Source organism: Dasypus novemcinctus, chromosome 20 (assembly GCF_030445035.2).
Source record: "Dasypus novemcinctus isolate mDasNov1 chromosome 20, mDasNov1.1.hap2, whole genome shotgun sequence".
Classification (NCBI taxonomy): domain Eukaryota; kingdom Metazoa; phylum Chordata; class Mammalia; order Cingulata; family Dasypodidae; genus Dasypus; species Dasypus novemcinctus.
The window spans coordinates 26150291-26173749 of NC_080692.1; the positions used below are offsets into that span (position 1 = coordinate 26150291).

At 41.6% G+C, this 23459-nt stretch overlaps 1 protein-coding gene and 1 pseudogene across 1 annotated transcript; both read right to left on the reverse strand.

Annotated features, from left to right (window-relative positions):
* The window catches only part of LOC101414977 (antigen WC1.1-like), a 313117-nt pseudogene that overhangs the window by 153372 nt on the left and 136286 nt on the right, over nucleotides 1-23459 (reverse strand).
* On the reverse strand, nucleotides 11532-14477 carry LOC131274721 (antigen WC1.1-like). Its single transcript, XM_071210041.1, has 5 exons — nucleotides 14450-14477; nucleotides 14168-14260; nucleotides 13898-13981; nucleotides 12720-12866; nucleotides 11532-11795 (listed from the first exon to the last, which is right to left on the reverse strand). The coding sequence occupies exons 1-5, from the start codon at nucleotides 14475-14477 to the stop codon at nucleotides 11674-11676; spliced, it is 474 nt and encodes a 157-aa protein (XP_071066142.1). The 3' UTR covers nucleotides 11532-11673.

Consider the following 23459-nt stretch of genomic DNA (forward strand, 5'->3'; position numbering starts at 1 on the left):
AATTTGTGTGTGTAGTGTAAGATAGGGTTTCTTGTTTATTCTTTTGCATAAGTATTTATTGAAGAGATTATTATTTCCCAATTGAGAGGACTTCCCAGTCTGGTCAAAAATCAATTGACATTAAGAGTGAGGGTCTATTTTTGAACTCTCAATTTGATTCCAGTGATCTATATGTCTATCATTGTGGCAGTACCATGCTGTAGTTTTAAAATAAATTTTAAAATCCAGAAGCTTGAGTTTTCCAACTTCATTCTTTCTATTTTTATTTTTGGATGTTTTTGGCTATTTGGGGCCCTTACCCTTCCAAATAAATTTAATAATTGGCTTTTCCAGTTCTGCAAAGTAGGCTGTTGGAATTTTGATTGGAGTATCATTGAAGCTGGAAATCAATTTGGTAGAATTGGTGTCTTAACACTATTTAGTCTTCCAAGCCATAAGCATGGAATGTTCTTTCATTTATTTAGATCTTCTTTGGTTTTGTTTAAAAAAGTTTTGTAGAGGTTTTTATTTCTCCCTTCAATTTGCCAGTGTTTGTCTCATGTGTTTTGGAGCATCATGGTTAGGTGCATAAATTTTTTTATGATTGTTATTTCTTCCTGTTGGATTGACCTTTTATTAATATATAGTGTCCTTCTTTGTCTCTTGTAACAGCTTTTGACTTTAAAGCATATTTTGTCTGGTATTAGTATAGGTACCCCTGCTTCCTTTTGGGTATTATTTGCATGGAATGTACTTTTCCATCCATTCACTTTCAATTTATTTGTATTTTGGGGCTAAGGTTAGTCTCTTGTAAACAACATATAGTTAGATCATGCTTTAAAAAAAAACCCATTCTGCTTATCTGTGTCTTTTGAAGGGAGAATTTAATCCATTAACATTCACTGTTATTATTGTATAGACAGTACTTATGTCAGCCATTTTGTATTTTGGCTTTTATATGTAATATCTTTTTTTTAAAAGTTTTTACCTTTTTCTTTATTGCAAACTCCTTTTTCTGTATAGTTGAACTTTTTGTAATGTATCTGATTCTTTTCTCATTTTTTGTATATTTTAAAAATACTTTCTTTGTGATTAACCTGGGGTTTGTATTACACAACCTACATCTCTAAGTCACTTATTTGAAAATACCCCCAATTAGCACAATAGAATACACGTTCTCTGCACCCATATTCCTGTTCCCCCTTTTTATGTTGTTTTGTCCTACATTACCATTTTTCCCCTTTTCTGTCCATTATCCGGGCATATGCCTTTTTTCCGTTCAGTTGCATTCTTTTTTTGTGTGAGGTACTGGGGCCATGGATTGAACCCTGGACCTAGCACGTGGGAAGCAGGCACTCAATTGCTTGAGCCACGTCACTCCCCTCAATTGCATTCAGACTCATATGAATTAAGAAGTAGGGATGTATACTGAAGATTCAGTATTATTGGGTTTTACATTTACCCTTGTAGTTACCTGTACTGAAGATCTTCATTTCTTTACACTACTCCAAGCCACTCTCACCTGTTTTTTTTTTTCTTTCATCCTGCAGAACTCCATTTAATAAATTCTGAAGGAAAGATATTTTGTTGAAAAACTCAGTTTCAGTTTATCTATGAATATTTTAAACTATTCATCATTTTGAAACAACAGTTTTTCTAGATATGTAATTCTTGGCTGGCAGTTGTTTTTTTTTAGGCCTTAAATATATCAGGCCATTGCCTTCTTCCCTCAATGATTTCTGATGAGAAATTGACACATAGTCTTATTGAGGTTTACTTGCATGTGATAAACTAATTTTCTTTTGTTGCTTTCAGAATTCTCTCTTTATCTTTGCTTTGATATTCTGATTAAGGTGTGTTTTGGAGTGGATCTATTAGGGTTTATTTAGTTTGGAGTACATTACACTTCTCTACCTATGTTTCTATGTTTTTCATAAGAGTTGAGAAAATTTTGTACAGTATTTTCTCAAATATTTTTTCTTTCCCTTTTCCCTATTCTTCTTCTTCTGGGACACCCATGACACATATGATTGCATGTTTCATGCTGTCACACAAATCCCAGTGACACTGCTCAATTTTTCCTATTCTTTTTTCTATTTTTTTCCAACTATATGATTTTGATTGTCCTGTCTTTTAATTCACTGGTTCTTTCTTTTGCCTGTCCAAATATGCTGTCCTATTCCTCTAATTTATTTTTAATCCATCATTGTGCTTTTCATTCCCATAATTCCTTTATGCTTCTTGTTTAAACTTTCTAATTCTTCTTTATGCTTACATATTGTCTTCCGAATATCCTTAAACTCTATATCCATATTTTCCTTCATCTTGAATTGATTTAGGAGATTTGTTTGAATTTCTTTGATTAGTTCTTCCAAATTCTTTGTCTTCTCTGAAGTTTTAATTTGGTTCCTTGACTGAACCATAACTTCCTATTTCTTGGTATGACTTGTAATTGTTTGCTAATGTCTGGGCATCTGATTATTTTGAAACTTTAACTCTGAAGGTCAGTTTTTCCCTCTGTTTAGGGTCTTATGTTGGTTGACTTTGTGTTAAGGCTGTACTTTGACATGTGGTCCAACTTATTCTGAACTGTTAGGATAGCCTGTGTTTAACTCTAGATTTTATCAGCTCTTCTTCATCTGATTCTTGCCTTGGTTATGTGGTACAATTTTTTAAGATTTCACATTTTTGTGCAATTGTTTCACCTCCAGGAAAAGGCTTCCTTTCCTCTCTTCCTTCTCTTGGAATTTTAATCAGTTCTGACTGGTTTTGTTCAGAATTTTCTCCCCAATTTCTATGATTTGTTTAAATTCTCTTCCTCACTTAGAGCCCCTTTTTTCTTTCACTTTTAAGTTCTATGACCTGTCTAGTCTTACAGCAGCTCAGTTGACTTCCCCCTCTTTTATTTCTGAGGCTTTTTTTGCCACTGTTTCTTCTGCATTAGGGTATCTTGCCCAAGATAGGGTCAATTCAGAAAAGTGAGTCTATCCAGACAGGTTCTTTTTGCATTTAGATGGTCCACTGAACAGTGATTGGATTGTGTGAGCACATCTCTTGCCAACAGCTCTGTTGCAGGGTTTCTCTCTCTTTCTTGGTCTCTGCTCTCACTCTCTTTTTCAGCTGAGGGCCCTTTTGTATGTTATACTCCTCCACAGCTTGTGCTTTACTCTGGACCTCTGTGGACTTGGGTGTCTGGGCCTGGATATGTGTGGGATTTTACCTTGCTCCTGTGAGTGGCTCTAGTCTGCTTTTGTGTCAGGAGGGATCTGGGCTGTTCTGCCTCTGTGCTCTATCTGTCTTCCATTACTATTCATGTGACTTTGTATTTCACTTTACCAACATCCATAACTGTACCACTTCAGGTATCCAGATTTCAAGTACACTACATTCAACTATCTTTTTTACTTCCCTATTGGACATTCCTTCCTCATGGAGACATTCAATCACCCATGCACCTGTAATTATTTTGCATTCTAATCATCGTCCTTATGCCTGTTCTCTCTTGCTCATTTATTTAGGTTTCATGGTCTATCAGTACATTCACACTCTCATCTCCACTTCCAATTCACTTGCCACACTTTTTCTCTGTGAAACTCACCTGGTCAGACAGCAAACGTTGGAAAACTACTGTCTGCATATCCCTGCCTATACTTGAGCAGGTGGACTGGGTTGAAGTATTGGTCTCACTTTAAGGGGATGAATAAATCCTAAAAGTTCAATTAACACTCCTTAACAATATTACTATATGTTCTTAGTAGGTTTGCTTTCCTGTTTTCCAAAACTGATATTTCATGTGTTCTTCTCTTGCTTCAAATTACCAACAAGTGGTGTGACTACTCAATCTTAACTGAATCTGCCTCACTTTACCCTTAGAGAATGGAGTCATTGGATGGGAGCTCACTTATCTTTTGCCCACTATGTCGACCTGCCCTCAGCTCTGTGTCTGCACTCTTACCATTTCCCCTTAACAATGGATGATGTGTCATTCCTCCTTTGTGCTTTATTCGAGCTAGATCTCTATATTCTATCCTCTCTTATTTTCTGAAGGACTTTGACTCAAAATTTGACAGAATTGATTATGTTCTCCTTATTTCAGCTGATTATTTTCTAGGGTTTCCTGAAACATACTCTTCTAGGGCTTCAGGTAATTTCCCCTCTTCCCCCGGACTGACTAATTGCTGTTCTCAGTATCCTCTATTTATCCCTCTTTCCCTGGTTAACCTTGAAATATTGCACAGATTCTGAGCTCAGTCATGATCAATCTCTTATCCACCATCTATGCTCTCTTCTTTTTGTCCTCCTGCTTTTTTTCTTCTTTAAGAAACAAAAGTTTATTTCAGTAGAACTAGTGAGAAGAAGTACTTTCTACAGTAAATGTAAGTTGCCTCAAGAATCAGTGGGATGGAGTGGTGCGGAGTATACGGGAACCTCTTATATCTTTTTAGTGTAACATTTTTTGTGTGTGCGATGTATTTATCTTCAAAAAAATACAATTTACAAAAATGATGTGGTGGGGGTTGGGAAGTGGGATATATGGGAACCTCTTATGTTTTTTGTTTTTTTTTATGTTTTTTAATGTTACATTCCTTGTGATCTATTAACTTTAATTAAAAAAAAGAAAAAAGAAAAACAAAGAAACAAAAAGAATCAGACTATTTTGGAATATGAATGTGAACAGCCATCCAGCAAAATTTGCAAGATTAAATTTCAGAAATGTTACACAAAGGACTTCTGAATAAAGTGCATGTTTGTATGATGATGGTGTAGAAGGGTATATCAATTCTGAGATTTTCTAGAAAGTGATATACCTTAATTATATTTGTGTTTTTTGGGTGAAAGCTACGTATAATTGTAATTTTCACATTCTTGGCTTTTCTCTGAATTGAGATATTTATGGTCTTTTGTGTATGTTTTCAGTATTAGTATTCCCATTCTCGTCATCCATTCTATGTAATTACCCTTCTGATGCATAATTAATGCCTCTAAACTTACTAAGTATGCTTTAGTACATAGTGATCTTTTGCTGATCCCCTGGCTTTCTAAACATTTTTAAACACTCCTTTTAATGTTTCCCCTCCCTTTTCTTATGTTTCACCCATTTTCCTGTTTAAGACCTCATGCTACAAACAAAGTCATCCTTTAGAATTTGTTTCACATTCTTAATTTTTAAAAGTATACAAAAAGATAACTATTTTTCTCTCAAGTACTTCTACAATTTACTTTTTATATTCTAGTATATTTTTTTCTATGACTCAGAGGCCTTGAATAGAACAGACACCCTCTCTACAGCCAATTTATTCCATTCCACTAGATGAACTTATTATTATAAGGGAGATAAAAGAGACGGTTAATCACAAAGAGTAAATATCCACAATTCCTTTCACAGTTCAGTAACGAAGATAAAAGGAAATAGAGGGCATGATCCATCTTAGAATACCTTCTTTTTCCCTTTTAAAAATTTGTATTTTTAGTAAAAATAATGTTATGAATGCCTAGCGTCTACCAAGTAGTATTCCATGTTTAGAAAGGGAATAAGACAAAGTCCTTGCTCTAATTGTGTGGTGTTATGGGGATTGCTTTGAAATAGATAAAATAAGGAAATAAATAAAAACAATTTTGAATACGTAAAAGCTTTGTGAAAATAAAATTAGAGTGATATGATAGAGAGAGACTGTCAGCAAAGGTGGGGCTGTGCTGATATTGACTTACAATGGTGGGACACTGGAACTTACTGCTGTAGAGTAGTAAATAGGGAGTGGGGTGGGGAGGTGAGATCATGCATCATCAATCCTTCCTCATGGACACTGGCCTTGGCCTCTTAGTTCACTCAGAGAAGGTGGCCTCCCAAACATCTGCTCTCCTTCATTGTCAGGACACCACAGGGATCTTACCTTTTTTCTCAACACCCTAACTCAAGTACCTTGGACCTCCACACACATATTTTCATAGAAACCTTGCAAACAATCTTAGTGTGTGGGAGGGGGCACAGGTATGCTCCACTTGGAAAGCAAAGATCAACAGTATCTGAAAGTCTGGCCACTCTCCTTTGAAGAATCTCAGACGTCATCCCATCTCAATCGGGACAGAACCATTGGGAGAGGAAGGATTCTTCACTTTGTGCAAGTACCTAAACTCTTAAACAATAATAAAGTTCTTAACCTTAGGCTGGTAATGAAGCCAAACTTTACAGTCCAAAATTCTGTCCTTGCCTTCCCGAGAAGAAAGGGGAACGTTATTGAAATATCAATTTAAGTCTCAGAAATTCACTTTTTAATGGTGATGTAAAGCTTTTGGTTTCTTATGCTCCTTATTTCTTCTTGCACTTTGTGCTGAATGGAACCTTAGGGGGAGCCTGTACTTTCACAGTCAGACTTGGTGACCACTTGAAGGACTGCAGCTGCAGCGATCCAGCTCTTACCCATAGTCTGTTTCTGCAGGAGTAAGACCCAAGCGCTGTCCCACCTTGACCCTTTGCACAGGGACGTCGGTCCCTCCCCCTTCCCTTTGGCCCTCTGACCTCCTCCCCTCTTCCCTCTTTTCCAACCCACCTCCCTCCTTACCCCCCCCTTCCCCTCCCTCTTTCTTCCCTCTCCTCCTCCCTCTCTCCGTGTGGTCACCAGACTGCTACTGCTTTTTATTTATTTATTTATTTATTTATTTATTTTTTACAATGCCAATACAAGGTTTTAATAATAGGGTAGTATATGGAAACACTGTATTTTTTTTTATTGACTTTGTAATAATATTACATTAAAAATATATATATATGAGGTCCCATTCAACCCCACCACCCCCACCCTACCTCTCCCCGCCCCCAGCAACACTCATTCCCATCATCATGACACATCCATTGCATTTGGTAAGTACATCTTTGGGCACCTCTGCACCTCATGGTCAATGGTCCACATCATGGCCCATACTCTCCCCCATTCCATCCAGTGGGCCCTGTGAGGATTTACAATGTCCGGTGATTGCCCCTGAAGCACCATCCAGGGCAGCTCCATGTCCCAAAGACCTCTCATCTCTTCCTGCCTTTCCCCATACCCATCAGCCACCATGTCCACTTTTCCCAATCCAATGCCACCTTTTCTATGTGGACATTGGATTGATTGTGTCCAAGAAACACAGGGGCAGGCTGGCGGAGGCCAGAGGCGGAGGTGGTGTGCCAGCAGCTGGGCTGTGGCTCCGCCCTGGAGGCCCTGCAGGAGGCTGTGTTTGGCCCTGGCAATGGGAGCATCTGGCTGGATGACGCGCGGTGCAGGGGTAGGGAGGCCTCCCTGTGGGGCTGCGCTGCTGCGCCCTGGGGGCAGGGCAACTGCAAGCACGAAGAAGAGGACGCTGTAGTGAGGTGCGCTGGTGAGTGGAGGCCGGCCCTTGGCTAGGGGGAGGGAGGAGGAGTGTGCGCCCCAGAACCCCTGCAGGGCCATGAGGGTTTCAGGCTTTGGCTCCCAGAAGGCAGGGTCTGTTCTCCTGACTGGAAAGACAAGGACCTGCAGAGGTGGTCTTGAGACCCTAGCACTTTCCCAGGCCCACCCAGTCCAGTGGTCCCACTGCCTTCTCTTCTCTGCAGGTGAGAGGACCATGTTGCCCCTGAGCGCTAGAGGTGAGTGACTCTTGTGCCCTGAGCCCTGTGGTAAAGACACCCAGATTTCCAGGGACCTTCACTATGGGGCCTACATATTTCTGGCACATTTAATGGTATCATTAGAGGAAAGACCTGATGACTAGGTGATTACTACCCTATTAAGCTGTGACAGCTGTGAAGCTCCAAAAGTTCACCAGCCTTCTCTTTACAGACATCCCTAGGACCAAACCCAGCAGTCAGTGACTCATCAGGCCAGGATCTGGGACGGGTAATTCCTGGGGCTCCTGCAGACTCACTGTATCTGAACTGGGGACTTCATGGCCCTCAGGACTCTATAGGTAGCAGGGGAAGGGGGTTCTGCTGGACCTAAAGCCTCCTGTCGCTTGGGTCTCAGCAGGGCCCAATCCTCCAGGCTCAGCTCCTGTCCCCAGCATCTTCTTCCTGCCTGGGATCCTCTGCCTCATCCTGGGGACCCTACTTTTCTTGGTCCTCATCATCCTGGTGACTCAGCTGCACAAATTGAGAGCAGAGCCCCGAGGTGGGTCCTGGGAGAGTGCACAGGGGAAGACAGAAGGAGTGTCGGACATGGGGACAGGTATGACAAGCTGAAAACTGGGCAAGGTGTCTGTTATAAAAAATTATAAAAGCCTTCTAAATGAATTATGTCAATTTATATGTCTCCTTACTGCAAGCTAACGGAGGCCAGACTGGCAATCATCCAAGGAAGACAAGACAAGAAGATAAAATCTAGATAGAGCAAATCCAGAAGGAATATAGACAGAAATATAGGAACTTCTGGCTACTTGGATATTACAGACGTGATTAGAGGGGTCTTATAGGATTGAACTATCCAAGGAAGAAATTCAGATCAGTGGGCTTCCTCTCTGATATAAAGTTCTCATTAAAGTATGAAATTATGTTTCACTTATAATAAAAAGCAATGCAAATTAAAAATGCACTAAGATACTATTTCTCCTTTATCAGACTGGCAAAAATTTAAGAGCTTTTTAACAGCCTGTCAGCAATGCTGAAGGTAATAGGCACTCTTCATATATTGTGGGGTTGATTTCTAGAAAAAAAACGAACAGAACTGTATGTCAGATGAATAATATAACCATACAAAAGAGAAAAAGAAAATAATTTTGAACTCAGTAATTTTGAACTCAGTACTTGGACTATGGCCTCTTAATCTATACCTGCAACATAATCTTGATCTTTTCTTAATATATTTGATGTTGGTAATGCTGTGGGTATAGCAATTCTGAAACTAGCTTGTGTGACTTGTAGGAATGAGCAAATGTATAAATATATTAAAATTTCTGGGAGTTGGGATTATCATTATGGGAGAAGGAAACTCCAAATATGGAAGAGGGAAAAGAAAGAAAACCCTTATGGTATTGCATTGGAATTAGAGGAGTGTGTATGAACAAATGATCTGAAATAATATATATCATAGACTGTCTACTGAAAGGGCATTAAAGCAGTCTCATCCCAGGAACAAAGAGCTCTCTCAAGATCCAAATATTAATTTCTAAATACCATTCACCATTGAGAGGAACCAGGGTTCCTTGGTATAAGATGACATTGGAAACTATTGTGTTTGAAAGTAAAGATGTGCACAAAATGATGGGCGGGGCAGCCAACATCCAGTTTGATGATGATCCTACTGATGAGCTGGAATTATTTTCTTCTCTTCTGACTTTTCAGCTCTCCTTCATGAATCTGATTTGATTGCATTCTCCAAATTATCATGGCTATGACCTTCTTATTTCTACTTCTCAGCAAACCTTTATGTTTATCTCAGTCCTGATTTCACAAATGCCCTGTTTGTGTAGCAATTTAATGTTTATCATAGATGTTTGTACAGACTGTATGTGGACTCTGATAATCTTTTCACACTGGGTCAGTAGGACGTGCTGGAATCCCTCCCTCCTTCATTTGTACCTGGAGTGCAAGATTGGTGCTGTTGCAGCAGAAGGACTATAGTCACCGCAGATATTTCTTGTATTTTGTAGAATTTTTCTGGTTTTCTCTTCACTGCTTACAGATAAGCATCAACTCAGTGTTCTTCTCTTATTAACAGATGAGCAGTGCTGATGCGCGCAAGGAGTGCTGCGCCACGCAGGGGTGTCCCCCGCGTAGCGGAGCCCCACGTGCAAGGAGTGCACACGTAAGGAGAGATGCCCAGCGCGAAAGAAAGTGCAGCCTGCCCAGGAATGGCGCTACTCATACTTCCCGTGCCGCTGATGACAACAGAAGTGGACAAAGAAACAAGATGCAGCAAATAGACACAGAGAACAGACAACCGGGGGGGGGGGGGGGGGGGAGGGGATTAAATAAATAAATCTTTAAAAAAAAAAAAAACAGATGAGATGGCTGGGTGATAGTGTAATATTAAACTTGTCTGTTGTTTACATCTAGAAACCCTTTTTTACATCTAGTAACCCTTTTTTACTTCTCTTCTTTGTTTCTTCTACGATATACTGATTCCATAGTGGTGAAAAGATTTTGCAATCTATTTATATAATCTTTTTTATTCTCAAAGGGTTTGAGCTCTTTTTCTTAACTCTTGGGCACCCACAAATAACCATTCTTTGTATAGTCAATAAGTAATCAAAATCTATTCTTCATTTAGCAGTCTCTCAGATCCCTTTAGTCTCTTGCTCTTTCTACCTGGATCTCTACCATAATTTTCATAGTCTCCCTTTTTTTTTTTTGAGATACCGCTGGAGATTTAACCTGGACCGTGCATGTGGGAAGATGGTTTTAATCACTGGCCACATCACTTCCCTGAGAGTTGGTTCATTCATTTGTTTGCTTGCTGTTTTCTTTTTAGGAGGCACCAGAAACTGAACCCAGGAGCTCCCATGTGGGAAGCAGGCACTCAACTGCTTGAGCTACATCTGCCCCCCTTTCATAGCCTCTTGTGAAAGTTGCTGACATCTTGTCAGGGGTAAGTGTTACGGTGTAATAATTTTATTCAGCAGATCTTTATTTTCTTTACTCTAGGTTGGGTATTAATGTGGATTTGTAATTTCTTGGGTTTCTATATGTATAGGGAAAATGAGTGTGGTTTTCTCTATAATTACCAATTGTCTCAGATTTATCTACACGATTCTGGCTGGTGCACAGAACTGGCTGGAATCAATGGATTGGTCTAGATCTATATGAGGCGGAGGGGATGACTGATGGATATAGCCTCATACAGAGGCTGATGCAAAACAATTCTCTTTAGAGCAGGGGCATTTATTATTTCTCAGGATTTCTATCAAAGAACTTCTCTTTGCCATATTTATGCTGCTATTCTGCAATTCTGTTTAGATAAACAGGTTTTATGTCTCTTTCAGTCTTAACCACCTCCTAAAGGGAATGGAGTCTTCTCTGATCTAGACAATTTATTCTATGTGGTATAGTTAGGAAAATTAGCAAAGCATTAAAACTCAGATTTGATATAGAGAATTATCCCTTGAAGAGATCCAGGTAAATTCTCTGTCTGGATACACAAAAAATGAGATGTGTATAAAGGCTGGGACTATCAACTAATGACTTTATTTCAATAGTCAATTGATGTTTTAGTGAAATTAGAGTTTCACTCTAATTTGTGGAACTTTAGCTGGAGTGAATATTATTTCTGTCTATCTCTTGTATTTGAAATGTGTGGTACTCAAGGACAGAATCAACTAGAGGGTGGAATATTTTGGAATATTCAACTGAGTATTTATAAACTTGCTTCCTAAAAGAAAGTGCTTAGGTAAGGGCCTGATTTTAGAGTTTCATGCGCTTAAAGAAAAGTATGTACTTCTCTGTATATAAAGGAAGGTGAGACCATAACCTGTAGGAAGGTGTTAACACTGACTTTTCAGTTGAGATTTCATCTGTGGAAAGGCAAATGTTTGAAGACTGAATATTCTGAGGTTAACAGGGTGAATGTACTTTAATTTGTAAGAGAAGAACACTTGTCTGGGAAACTCAGAGTATTTATTAGGAATTATTTCCTTTCATTATAGGTACACATAAAAATTTTGTGGAAATGAAAGAAACAAGATTTTCATTTATTCTGTAAAGATAATAGGAGATTCTTTACAGACTTGTTTGCTCCAAAAATGGTGCTACATGGTGCTAAGTTCAACATCATCATACCCACAATCTTCTCCTTGCCCCAGGACCAATGAGGAACCTCTGCCTTCTACCCTAGAGTTGGCAGTTTCTCTAGGAGACTGCAGAGAGGCATCTGAAACAGCAAGGAGAATCCTGATGACAGTGGTGTAAAAAGACAGAATAGAGTCCCCTAGGGGAAGGAGAGACCAGTACAGAGCAGCCACAGTCAAATTTGTGGGACACTGTGATTGTCTGAAACACTAGAACGACTTCATATGGACTCAGCTGCCCTGTGTAAAGCCTTGATTTCTTAGGGAAGTCTGATTTCTTAAGGAATGGGACCATCTCTTTAAATCCCTCAGCTCCTCAACAACAGACCAGTCCTGACTTTGAGAACAATCGTGGGTCCTGTGTCAGATGCCTAAGGGGCCTGTTTAATCAAATCCCATTGTTACCTTCTACCCAGGGAACTCACGCTCACATCTAAGACTGGTTACAGGGAATGAGGGTTTTCATCTGTCAGTGAAACACTGAGAAAATTTTATCTTGTTTTCCTTCTACTGCTGTGATTTTATGACTATTTAATCAAGGCCGTTCCACATCCTGCATTAAGAGCAGGCAATGCCAACTTTAAATGTTTAGTTATGTGGTTCCCCAAAAGCAACAAAGTAACTCATAAATTGATTAATCTTGTTATTAAAAAGTTTTTCCAGATCATCTCTCACAACCTGAAAGAACCTCAATTTGGAGGTTCTTTCAGGTTGTGAGAGCATTTGTGTAAGAGCTCATGTCTCAGTATGGGGTGTGAAAAGGTGAACAAAAGGTCTGCATTTCCATATCCAGGGGATGGTGGGCGTAGAAAAGAAGATACAATATATTCCTCCTCTCAGAGGAGATGAAATAGCCTCACTATCAAAGATAAGAAAGATCTGATCTCATCTAGATATACAAAGCTACCAAGATTCTGATAGGGCAGAAAAAAACAACTATTGATGGGTCCAAATTCACCTTTCTTATGACAAAGTAGTAAGACTACTGGAGACAGCTGTCCACTCACCTGTCTGGGAATGCCTGGCACCACCTCCCTCCTCTGAGAAAGAATAATTTCCATTCATCCCCGGGGCAGGGGGAATTTTAGGAACAGGTAATTCTTCAACATCATCATAACCATTTCCTGTGGCATCAGCATTTTGCCCTGGAGGCTCTGAAAGCAAAGGACTTAGGTGGAATAGCAAATTATGGGTTGGACTAGATGACACCAGAAACCATTTATAATGTAGACATTAATATAGTTGATAAATATAGGTCCCGTATTCTATGGCTGTCCCAAGACACATATTTGATCTCAATAGTCCCATAAAACATTTAAATTCTTAAAACATTCCAATATTTCAAGCTCAATAATATTTTTCTAAAATGGCCTCACACATCTTGAAGCTTAAACAAAAGCTTTTGTGCTATGAGTTTCAGCTACTATTTTCAAACATATGGTAACAGAATCTGAAATACATAATATGTACATATTTGTGACTGAGTGTGTGTGAATCTGTTCCAAGAGAACCCAAGTATTCACTTATTTTCTGAGGCTGTGAGACATGGATTTGCTGGGGAGAAGGAGCCCTGGGTTTCACCCAGAGATAGGAGATCCTATTAATATAATCTCAGGAGACCTTCCAGTGCTCTGTTGACCTCAGGATCCACAGAGCTGTTCTGTACTTGCCCCCACCTATGGGCTGTAAAACCTTACTGCCTGAGAAAGATGGAAGGTGAGCATTCTCCTCTTAGTTCCCTTGCAAATAAGAGCTCCTGGTAGTTGATAAGAATAAGCACCAGGCACTCCAGGTTTTCCAGAGCTATACCAAAGTCAATTTTTCTCCCTCATTATACACATAAACCACAAAATGGTCCAAATATCACACTATCTCAAAACCACTTTCCCCAGTGTTCTTTCTCATAATCCAATTTTTGAGATTTTCAGTTTCAGATATTGTTTTAAAAATATGACTTTTGAATCTATAACAGTACATTAGACATAAGTCTGTGACTGAGTAGAATTATCTGCAGAAACAGAAAACTCAGTCTAATCTTTCCCTTTTTGAAGTCACAGAGTAAGCAGATAGAGGAAATGATGACTGCCCACTGGAGAGAAGAGATCCTTCCCATTCTAATCACAGATGGACATCCTTATAGATGAGCTTCCTCCTCTTCATTAATAGGAAGACAGACTCCTCCTACCTGGGATAGATTCAGGGTTTCCATCCTCCTTGTTGACCCTCGTGTAATATGGCAGTTTAGTCACTGAGTCACCAGACAGGTTTCCTGGTAGGGAGGAAAACACAGACAAACAGCGAAAGCCCTCCATTAGTATGAGGCCCAATGTCAAGGTAAGAGGAATTCTTGAAGTTCCAGGGTTCTAGAGAGAGGTTGAGTTATTGGTAGTCTGTGCTTGCCTAAGACACCCAAACTTATATTTCCCAAACAGAGGGGAGGACATGGGACACACACCTGGGCTGCTCGGCACATCCTCCTCTAGTTTTACGAGGTAATCAATCTCTTGGTACAAGTCCTCATCGAGAGCATCTTCGTAATCAGGCAAGGCTGGAGAAAGCAACACCAGTTCAGAGTTTTCCCCAGAGAAAATCTTCTTAGCAGTAAACCTAACCTTCAGAGCTCCCCAATGTTCACCTCTGGAGAAACTCCTATGTGCTGCCAGGGCTTCTTTCTATAGCTTTGTCCCCTCTTGATCCAGAGCTAAGTTTCCTGACCCTGTGTTCAGCTTAAACCCACACTCAATCTCCTCAGACACTGTTGACATGGTGTGGTGACTTGGAGCTATGCACCCCCAAAAAGCATGTTAAATTTAACCCATTCCTGTGGATGTGAACCCATTGTATACAGGACATTTGGTGAGATTCCTTAAGTTAAGGTGTGACTCAACTGAATCATGACAGGTCTTAACTTATTACTGAAGTCCTTTATAAGCAGAATGAAGTTCAGATGTATGGATAGAAAACCAGAGGGAGCAGCCAGAAGCTCAATGTCAATAGAACACAGATGAGAAAAGAGAAGCCTGGAGAGGCTGCCATGCATATTGCCAAGTCACAGAAAAGCCAAGGACTAAAGATTTCTGGCACGCAGTCCCCAAAGGCCACACAGTCTTTTGGGAGAAAGCATCACCTTGATCATGCCTGATTTAAAAATTCTCCCAGCCTCAAAATCTTGAGCTCCTAAATTCCTGTTGTTTAAATCACCTGTTTTATTTTGCAGCCAAGAAAGTAAAACACACAGGAAACCAGAATTTCCACATTCAACCCTGGATGAAGGACTTGAATTTTCAATCCTGGAGTCTATTGAGGAGAAGGGGGAGACTTTCCAGACAGTGGGAGTGAAGACATAAATGTGTGCACTTTTCGGCTTGTCCATCTGTGCCCATGTCCTGCTGACACTCCTTCCATGTTCCCCAGTGCACCCTCCCCAGGGCCCACCTCTGCACTCTGCTCTCCGCAGCTGAATCACCAGGATGATGAAAACCAGGAAAGGCAGGGCCCCCAGGATGAGGCAAAGGATCCCAGGCAGGGAGAAGATGCCAGGAATGGGAGCTGACACTGGACTGGGCCCTGCGGAGACCAATGAGCCATGAGGCTTTAGGGCTTTAGGGCTCAGCATAAACCCTTCTCCCTGCCACCTCCTGAGTCCTCTGGGCCATGAAGTCCCATGTTCAGATACAGTGAGTCTGCAGGAGCCCCAAGAAGTGCCCGCCCCAGGTCCTGGACAGATGAGTCAGCTGACTGCTGGGTCTGGTCCTAGGGTTGTCTGTAAAGGGAAGTCTGGTGAAACTTCAGACTTAATGACTATCACAACTAATGGGCGGTGAATACCTGGTTATGCGACCTTTCCTCTAATGATACCATTATATGTGCCAGAAATATGTAGGTTCCACAGTGCAGGTCCCTGGAAATCTGGGTGTCTCTACTTCAGGGCTCAGGGCAGAAGAGTCACTCACCTCCAATGCTGGGGGGCAACGTGGTCCTCTCACCTGCAGAGAAGAGAAGGCAGTGGGACCACTGGACTGGGTGGGCCTGGGAAAGCGCTAGGGTCTCAAGACCACCTCTGCAGGTCCTTGTCTTCCTAGAGTCTGGAGACCAGACCCCGCCTTCTGAGAGCCAGAGCCTGGCACCATCGGGACCCAGCAAGGCTTCTGGGCACACTCACCCCTCCCTCCGCCCTAGCCAAGGCCCGGTCCCCACTCACCAGCGCACCTCACTCCAGCGTCCTCTTCGTGCTTGCAGTCGCCCCGCCCCCAAGGCGCAGCAGCGCAACCCCACAGGGAGGCCTCGCTGCCCCCGCACCGCACGTCGTCCAGCCAGATGCTCCCGTTGCCCGGGCCAAAAGCAGCCTCCCGCAGGGCCTCCAGGGCGGAGCCACAGCCCAGCTGCCGACACACCACCTCAGCTTCCGCCAGGCTCCAGGAGTCGTCGCACACCGTGCCCCAGGAGCCGTCGTGCCAAACCTCCACTCGGCCTGAGCACGCGGAGTCTCCCCCCCTGAGCCTGAGCTTCTCTTTGTCTAAAAGGCAGCAACACCTCTGGTGACTGCCCCTGGAGAGAGGGAGGAGGGGAGAGGGGAGGGAGGGAGGGAAGAAGCGAGGGAAGGAGGGAGGCAGAGGGCCAACAGGGGAGGTGGGAGGATCTGCCTACCTGTGCAAGGGGCAGAGTTAAGACAGTTGTTGGGTCTTCTTCCTGCAGAAACAGACAATGGGTAAGAGCTGGATCGTGGTAGCTGGGGTTGTTCAAGTCTTCACCAAGCCTGACTGTGTCAGCACAGTCTCCTATGGGCCCATTCAGTATAAAGGGCAAGAAGAAATCAAGAGCATAGAGAAACCAGAGGCTTCACAGCACCTTTAAAAAGGGACTAACTGCCCTTGACACTGATGACTATGCTTATGAGCTTGTGTGCATGAAATTTGAACTAAGCCTAGAGCTGGAGGTTGTCTAAGAGTTACCTCCTGAGAGCCCTCATGTTGCTCAAATGTGGCCACTCTCTAAGCCAAAGTCAGCATGTAAGTGCATTACCATCCCCCCAATGTGGACATGACTCAGGGAATGTGCTTCCCTGGCGCCGAGGAATTTAGGAGCTTATAGTCTTTAAAGAAATTGGTGAGGTGCACAAACATGAAGAATTCAACTCTCAATGGTTCTTGCTTGACTGAAACCTCAAAATGAGGTTTGAATTTCAGTAAAGGAGAGTGAATACACCTCAGATACCATTGATCTTTGTGTTCTACAGTGATATACACCTGTGTTCCATCCCATGCAGTGAGTAGCTTGGGTTGGCAAAGTCTTGGATGAATAAGTGCTCTTGGGGACTCTAGGAAGTCAGAATTTAAGTTATTGGGCATTGAGAGAAGAGACAAGATCTCCCTGCTGTCCTGGGCATTGAGGGAAGTCAACTGCTGGTTGGGCCATACCTTGGCCAGTGTGTGCCTTGATGGACTGATCTTGATCTCACTAGCACCCCCAATTCTCCTAGAGCAATAGTCCCAGTATCTCACCATTGTAAATCAATACCAACACGACCTTATCTTTGTCAATAGTCTTTCTCTCATTTAATCATAATTTTATTTCCATAAAAATCATAACCATTTGAAATTATTGCTGTCAATAATTTTGATTTTAATTGATTTAAATCAACCCCCACCACATTATACAATTAGAGAAAGGCCTTTGACTGTCTTACTTCTTTAGTTCCTAGAATACTACTTGGCTCTTAGAAAACATTTGATAAATCTTTATTTACTAAAAACGTAAATAAATGAAAGAGGGGGTTATTCCAAGCTGAATTGAGGTCTCTATTTTGTTTTCATTATTGGACTGTGAAAGGAATTGTGGATCTGTGTTTACTCTTTGTGATTAACTAAATCTTTCAGCTCCCTATAAGTTAACAAGTAAAATGGAAAAAATAAATTAGAAGTAGAGAAGGCATTTTTTTTTCTACTAAAGGCCACTGATTCATAGAAAAATTACTCTGGAATACAAAAAGGAAATTGTAGAAGGGATTGAGAGAAAAAAATGTATCATATTGTATAATTTAAAAATGAAGTATGTGAAAAAATTGCTAAAAGAATTTTTAAGAAGTCAAATAGAAAAATGGGTAAAATATAAGGAAAGGGAGGGGAAATATTAATAGGAGAATTTTAAAGTGGTTAGAAACTCAGGGATCATTAAAAAATAGATTTGTAGAAAAAGATACTTGGACAGAAATTGAGTTGAGCATTGATCATGCATATAGATAATTGCACAAAATGGACAAAATAACAGAGAGACAATAATACTGAAAAATTGCAATTAAGTATAAAAGAACAAAAAATACTTTATATAAAAACCAAGAATGTGTGAAATGATAAAAAATAGCTTATTTCACAGAAAAATATAATTAGGATACATTAATTGTCAGAACATCTCAGAATTTATAAGCTCTTTCTAGATCATCCCTATATAACCATTCATCTTATTTAGAATTCAACTGAAATTTAATTTCCCAACCTCTGCTGGATGGTTTCTCACTTGGATAACTCTGATGCTTAAATCAGCTTGCTTTTTCATAGAACAGTTCTTCTTTTCATTAGTTCTAGCAAAATTAGAAGTTTCTCAAGAAACGTCTCAAGAAGTTGGTCTCACAAGAGAACAATATAAGAAACAGGATGTCAAAAGAAGAGAATATAGAGAATATAGGACTGAGCTCAGAGTCTGCGCAGTATTTCAAGGTTGAGCATAGATATAAGAATGAATAAAAGCAGCAATTAGTGGGCCAGGAAAAAACCCAGCAGAAGAATAGACATCCAATTTCTAGTTCAACATGTAAAGAATTTGGATGCCATCACTCTCATCCTGACAACAAGAAAAAAAAAGATGAACAAGCAAAATCAACAATTCTTTTTAGAGCCCCCTGAGCACTGAGTGTACAGGGCAAACCATCCTGAACACTGGAAAAACAGGCAGATTCAGAGAATCACAGCTGACTGGCAGCAATAACCACTGCTGGTGCCTGGTAAGCCCACATAAAGGTAACTGACTAGTTGCTAGAGAATGAGCATGGACTAGCTTGAGAGAGAAAAACTTCTTGAGTTTTACCTCCAGGAGCACCATCATGTTCTCAGGGAGAAGATTAGAGAAAAAGGTCCTTCCTGTTCCCAGCAAGGCCAGGGGAAAAATAACCATTTTGAAATAAGCCCCACGTGTTCTGTTCTCCTGAACAACAGTCTGCTCTCAAGGGAAACTGGTTTATCAGAGCCTAACAGACCTGGGAGAAGATAAATACCTACCCCCAACTACAGTTATCTGTAGTTCTCTTGTCAAACTTAGTGGGGAAAAAAAAAAGCTGAGAAGCACTTGTGAAGTCACAGCTCAGGAACACAGACTCACTATAGGACTGAGACCTAATCATAGGATTATATAACCCTTCCACTCTCCTTGCAACTTACTACCTCATCAATATAGAGGGCAATTGTATAGTTACCTGGGACCACTATTAAAAGAAATGCAAGACTCAGTCTCTATTTGTCTCAACAGTAGAGACAAAAACAAGGACACTGAAGAACATTTTAGCTTCTGAAACCACAGCTACAACATAGAGTAAACTTAATGCAAATGAACATAAAGCTTCGCACTACAGGCCTATTTACCTCATTTGCTTTTGCTTGATATATATCATGTCTAGCTTTCAACAAAAAATTACAAGGGTTCACAAATGCAAAAATCACAGTCTGAAGAGGGGAGTAGATGTAGCTCAGTGGGTTGAGCACCTGTTTCCCATGTATGAGGTTCTGGGTTCAATCCCTGGTGCCTCCTAAAAAAAAAATACAGTCTGAAGAGAAAAAACAAACATTAGAACCAGATTTAGATGTTGCAGACATTTGGGGATAATCAGGCTGGGAATTTAAAATAGCTTTGATTAATATTTTAATGGCCGTACTGTTAAACATGGACAACATGAGAACATATGGATAATGCAAGCAGATAGAAGGAACCTTGAAGAAAAAATCAAAAGGAAATGCCTGGATAACAAAACTATTGTAACAGAAATGAAGAATGAATTTTTTTTTTTTGAGGTACCAGGCACCGGGAATTGAACCTGGGATCTTGTATGCGGGAAGCTGGTGCTCAATCACTGAGCCACATTGGCTACCCTGAGTTGGCTTTTCAGTGCTTTGCTTGTTGTTAGTTTGTTTTTTAGGAAGCACTGGGAACCAAACCCAGGACCTCCCATGTGGGAAGCAGGTACTCAACTGCTTGAACCACATATGCTCCCCAAGAATGACTTTGAAAGTCTCATTCATAGACTGGTCATGGCCAATGTTATGTCAAGTTGCAAGGAGAGGAGGGCTTGAGAAAACTCTAGGAATAAAATGAGTTGATGAAAGGAAAAAGTTATTAACTCTGTTCTGTTTAGCATCAAAGTTCATCAGAAAACAGGAGAGGATGCAATCCAGAGTCTTAATGGGAATACCACCAAACAAAGGAGAAAGAACACAGCCCCCTTTGTTAAGGGGAAAAGATAAGAGTGCAGGTACAGAACTGTGGTTGGGTAGATAGAGTGCAATAAAGATGAGGAAATTCCCGAACAATTATTTATTTTCTTTTAGGATAAAGAAAGGCTGATTCAGTTGAATGAATAATGGACAAGTTATTGGTAATCTGTGGCCAAAACGAGGAGGCATGAAATATCAGTTTTGGAGAGTAGGAGAGCAAATATGATAGAGAAATTCGAGTAGGGATGTGAAAGAGAGGTGATTTCCCTTTGGGGATTTATGCATCATCTAAAGTGAGACCAGTAGGTTCTGTGTACTTTTCTCTTGCCCAGTTCAACCTCTTGGGCTCAGGTAGGGATGTGCAGATAGTTGAGTTTTCCAATGGTAGGGATTTAGCCAGATGAGTTTCACAGAGGAAAACTAGCAAGGGAGTTGAAGGTGGTAGTAAGGGAGTATATGTACTGATAGATCCTAAAACGTAAACAAGTAAACAAGAAAGTACAGGCAAAAGGAAGGTGAAGGGAATGAGAAAATTTGCAGATACATTGGACTGAGTGTCATTATGAGGAAGAACTATCCAAGATAGCCACATATTTGCACAATGAGTCTTTATCCCTAAATTGAAACCTTCAGCACGGTTATACCTATCTTCTCTCCACTCTATCCTTTTGCGTATAATAGGGCCCTGCAAAAAATTGGTGCTCACAAAAGGCTTATAAGCTGACCACCTGATGAAAGGAATTAAGGATTGAAAAGGGCAATGCTTTGTGAATGGGCTTATGGAATTGGATTTTCAGTTCTGGCACTTATTCACAAAGGGACTGAGCATTGCACCAAAGCTTTCACATAAGTTTCTCAACTGAAAATTGATCATCATCATACCTATTTAACCAGCCTTCTATGAGTACTAACTATCATTTTGAGTGTAAAAGTCCTAGGATATGCCTAGTAAATGCTCATTATAATTTAGGGTCCATCTCTTATAATCCCTATTTGAGTAAAAATCTCCAGTGAACACAATTTCTATTGCAGTATAACTACAAGATGTCTTCGCTTCAGCTCCCTAGGTGTTTATATTTAATATTGGACCCTACTATCCTTTTCTAGTTTCTCAGAAAATGTTGGATCTGGGGCTAAAATATTTGGATAGATGCATTTTGTAGGCTCAATATGAAATTTAAGCCTACAACTAAAACATAAATTTGCATTAAAAACATGGAAAGGTGATACACACCACTCAAGTTTGGACAAAAGAGTCACCTGCACAACTGATGTAAACTGTTTCTTTCGGAGAGCAGGAGATGGGGTCCCAGGCATCAGAAGCACACTGCCAGAGCGTGGTGTCACTTTTCTGACACCGGATTCCATCCACCCAGCGGGGCTGAGAAGCCACCCTGGTGCCAGCAAAAACATTGAGATCCCCGGTGTCCCCACAGCCCAGCTGCCTGCAGATCATGGCCAGCGTGGTGGGCTCCATTGGGCTTCTGCAGACACTGCCCCAAGTCCCGTTGTAGAAGACCTCCAGCCACCCAGCGCAGTCGTGGTCCTCACTCACCAGCCTGAGGGCCAGGAACTCTGCAAGTGAAGACAGATAGGATGAGGACAGAATTCATAAATCCCCTTCTGATTCCTTTTCTAATCAGTGCATTGTTCCCTCTGCTTGTGTCTTTGTATAGACTGGGGCTGAAAGAAGGTGATGTAGCCCTCCAGGTACTCCCTCAACATCCCGTAGGTGCACTTCTGTATACCAGGGGTGCAAGGGGTTTGGCAGTCATCCCTCTCCCCCTCTTTTTTTTACTATGACTGAAGGGCGAGTCCTATTTTTATTTTGTAAACACTAGAAAGCCCTATCTTGTCAGGTGAAATCCCTGCAGGAAGAAATCCATCCTCCTTGGCTAGGAAACAAGAACCTGGAGGGGAGCCCCTGTGCTGTGGGTGATTCAGATCCTGCTTCCCGAGGGCCTAGACCCACCCCTTTTGAGACTGGGTTGCCTCCTCCCGGATGTGGGCAAGAAGGAGGGCAGACCTGAGCAGACCACCCCCGCGTCCTCCTTGTGTCTGCAGTCGTGCCGCCCCCAGCCCCAGGAAGGGCACTTCCACACGTGGGACTCCTTTCCTGTGCAGTTGAGGTGGTCCAGCCAGATGGGCCCCGATCCCGGCCCGAAGTGAGCGGAGGCGGTGGCCCTGACGGCCACCCCCCACAGCCCAGCTGTCTGCACACCACGTGGGCATCGCTCAGGTCCCAGCCGTCGTCACAGATGGTGCCCCAGGAGCCCTGGTGAAGGACCTCCACTCTGCCGGCACAGCGACCGCCCCCGTCCGCCAGGCGGAGCTGTCTGCTCCCTGAGGGAGAGAGTCAGGTTAAGTTTTCACGGGATGGGAAGGGCGTCCTGGTCCCGGGGGACCCCCTCACCTAAGCAGTTGGCAGCACTCTCCTCCGAAGCCGCAGAGCCGGGGGGATGAGACATGGAGTCATTGCACTGGGGCACCAGCTGGGTCTGGTTTCCTACAGAAACGTCATGACCAGAGGTTAGGAAGGTAGAGAACAGGAAACTGAATTAAACTAAATATAATCAGTGAAGGCCTCTGAGATGAAAGGTGTAATTTAGAGGTGATGTTATAACTTTGGAGGCAATCTACTTTTGGAGAGTTCTTCTTACTAACAACGACCAACTGCCTGTGTGAAGCACACCGTTAAAATGTGAATGACTTTAGAAAAGTGGAATATAATAATACTGGTTGGCAGCACTGTGGAACTACAGAGTTTTGGAAACAAGCTCTCAGAGAGAACTGAAGGCCAGAGGTGGCCACTATCCCCCTGGAAGCTTTTCCTTATTCAAAAGCAATAGCGAGAACCTGAAAAGCTCAAGAGAGATTTTGCCAGACTCACAAGACTGCCAGAGCACGAATTATAATCCAGAGTCTGCCCAGCATGAGAAGCTGCATTAAACAACCAGCAAACTTTTACTGTAGAAGGAAGAGTGTCATTCTCCTAAGGATGGTTGCCCAGCTTCTAAACATGTCATTTGCCTTTAAAAAAGGTGATCTGCCCCTGTATCTGGGGCCTGCAAGAAACAAAATGAAATTCTTTCTGAAACATTTCTGCAACTCTTTGTAGACAATGTCTATCAACCACAAAATACCAAGACAAAGAGATTTGATCAAAATGGAGAGGGAAAAAGAAAATAGTAAGAACATCCTGCTTTTGGAGTTTTCTGACGATGAGCAATGGTCAAGAAATTAAATGGCAAGATTCTTACTATGTCAGAG

Excerpts from the sequence above, each read along its gene's own strand:
- LOC131274721 (XM_071210041.1), bottom strand. The coding sequence starts at position 14,477 with ATGTCAACAGTGTCTGAGGAGATTGAGT. Across the intron at positions 14,261-14,449 it reads AGTGTCTGAGGAGATTGAGT|CCTTGCCTGATTACGAAGAT; the intron begins GTGGGTTTAAGC and ends TGCTTTCTCCAG. Across the intron at positions 13,982-14,167 it reads GGATGTGCCGAGCAGCCCAG|GAAACCTGTCTGGTGACTCA; the intron begins GTGTGTGTCCCA and ends CCTCCCTACCAG.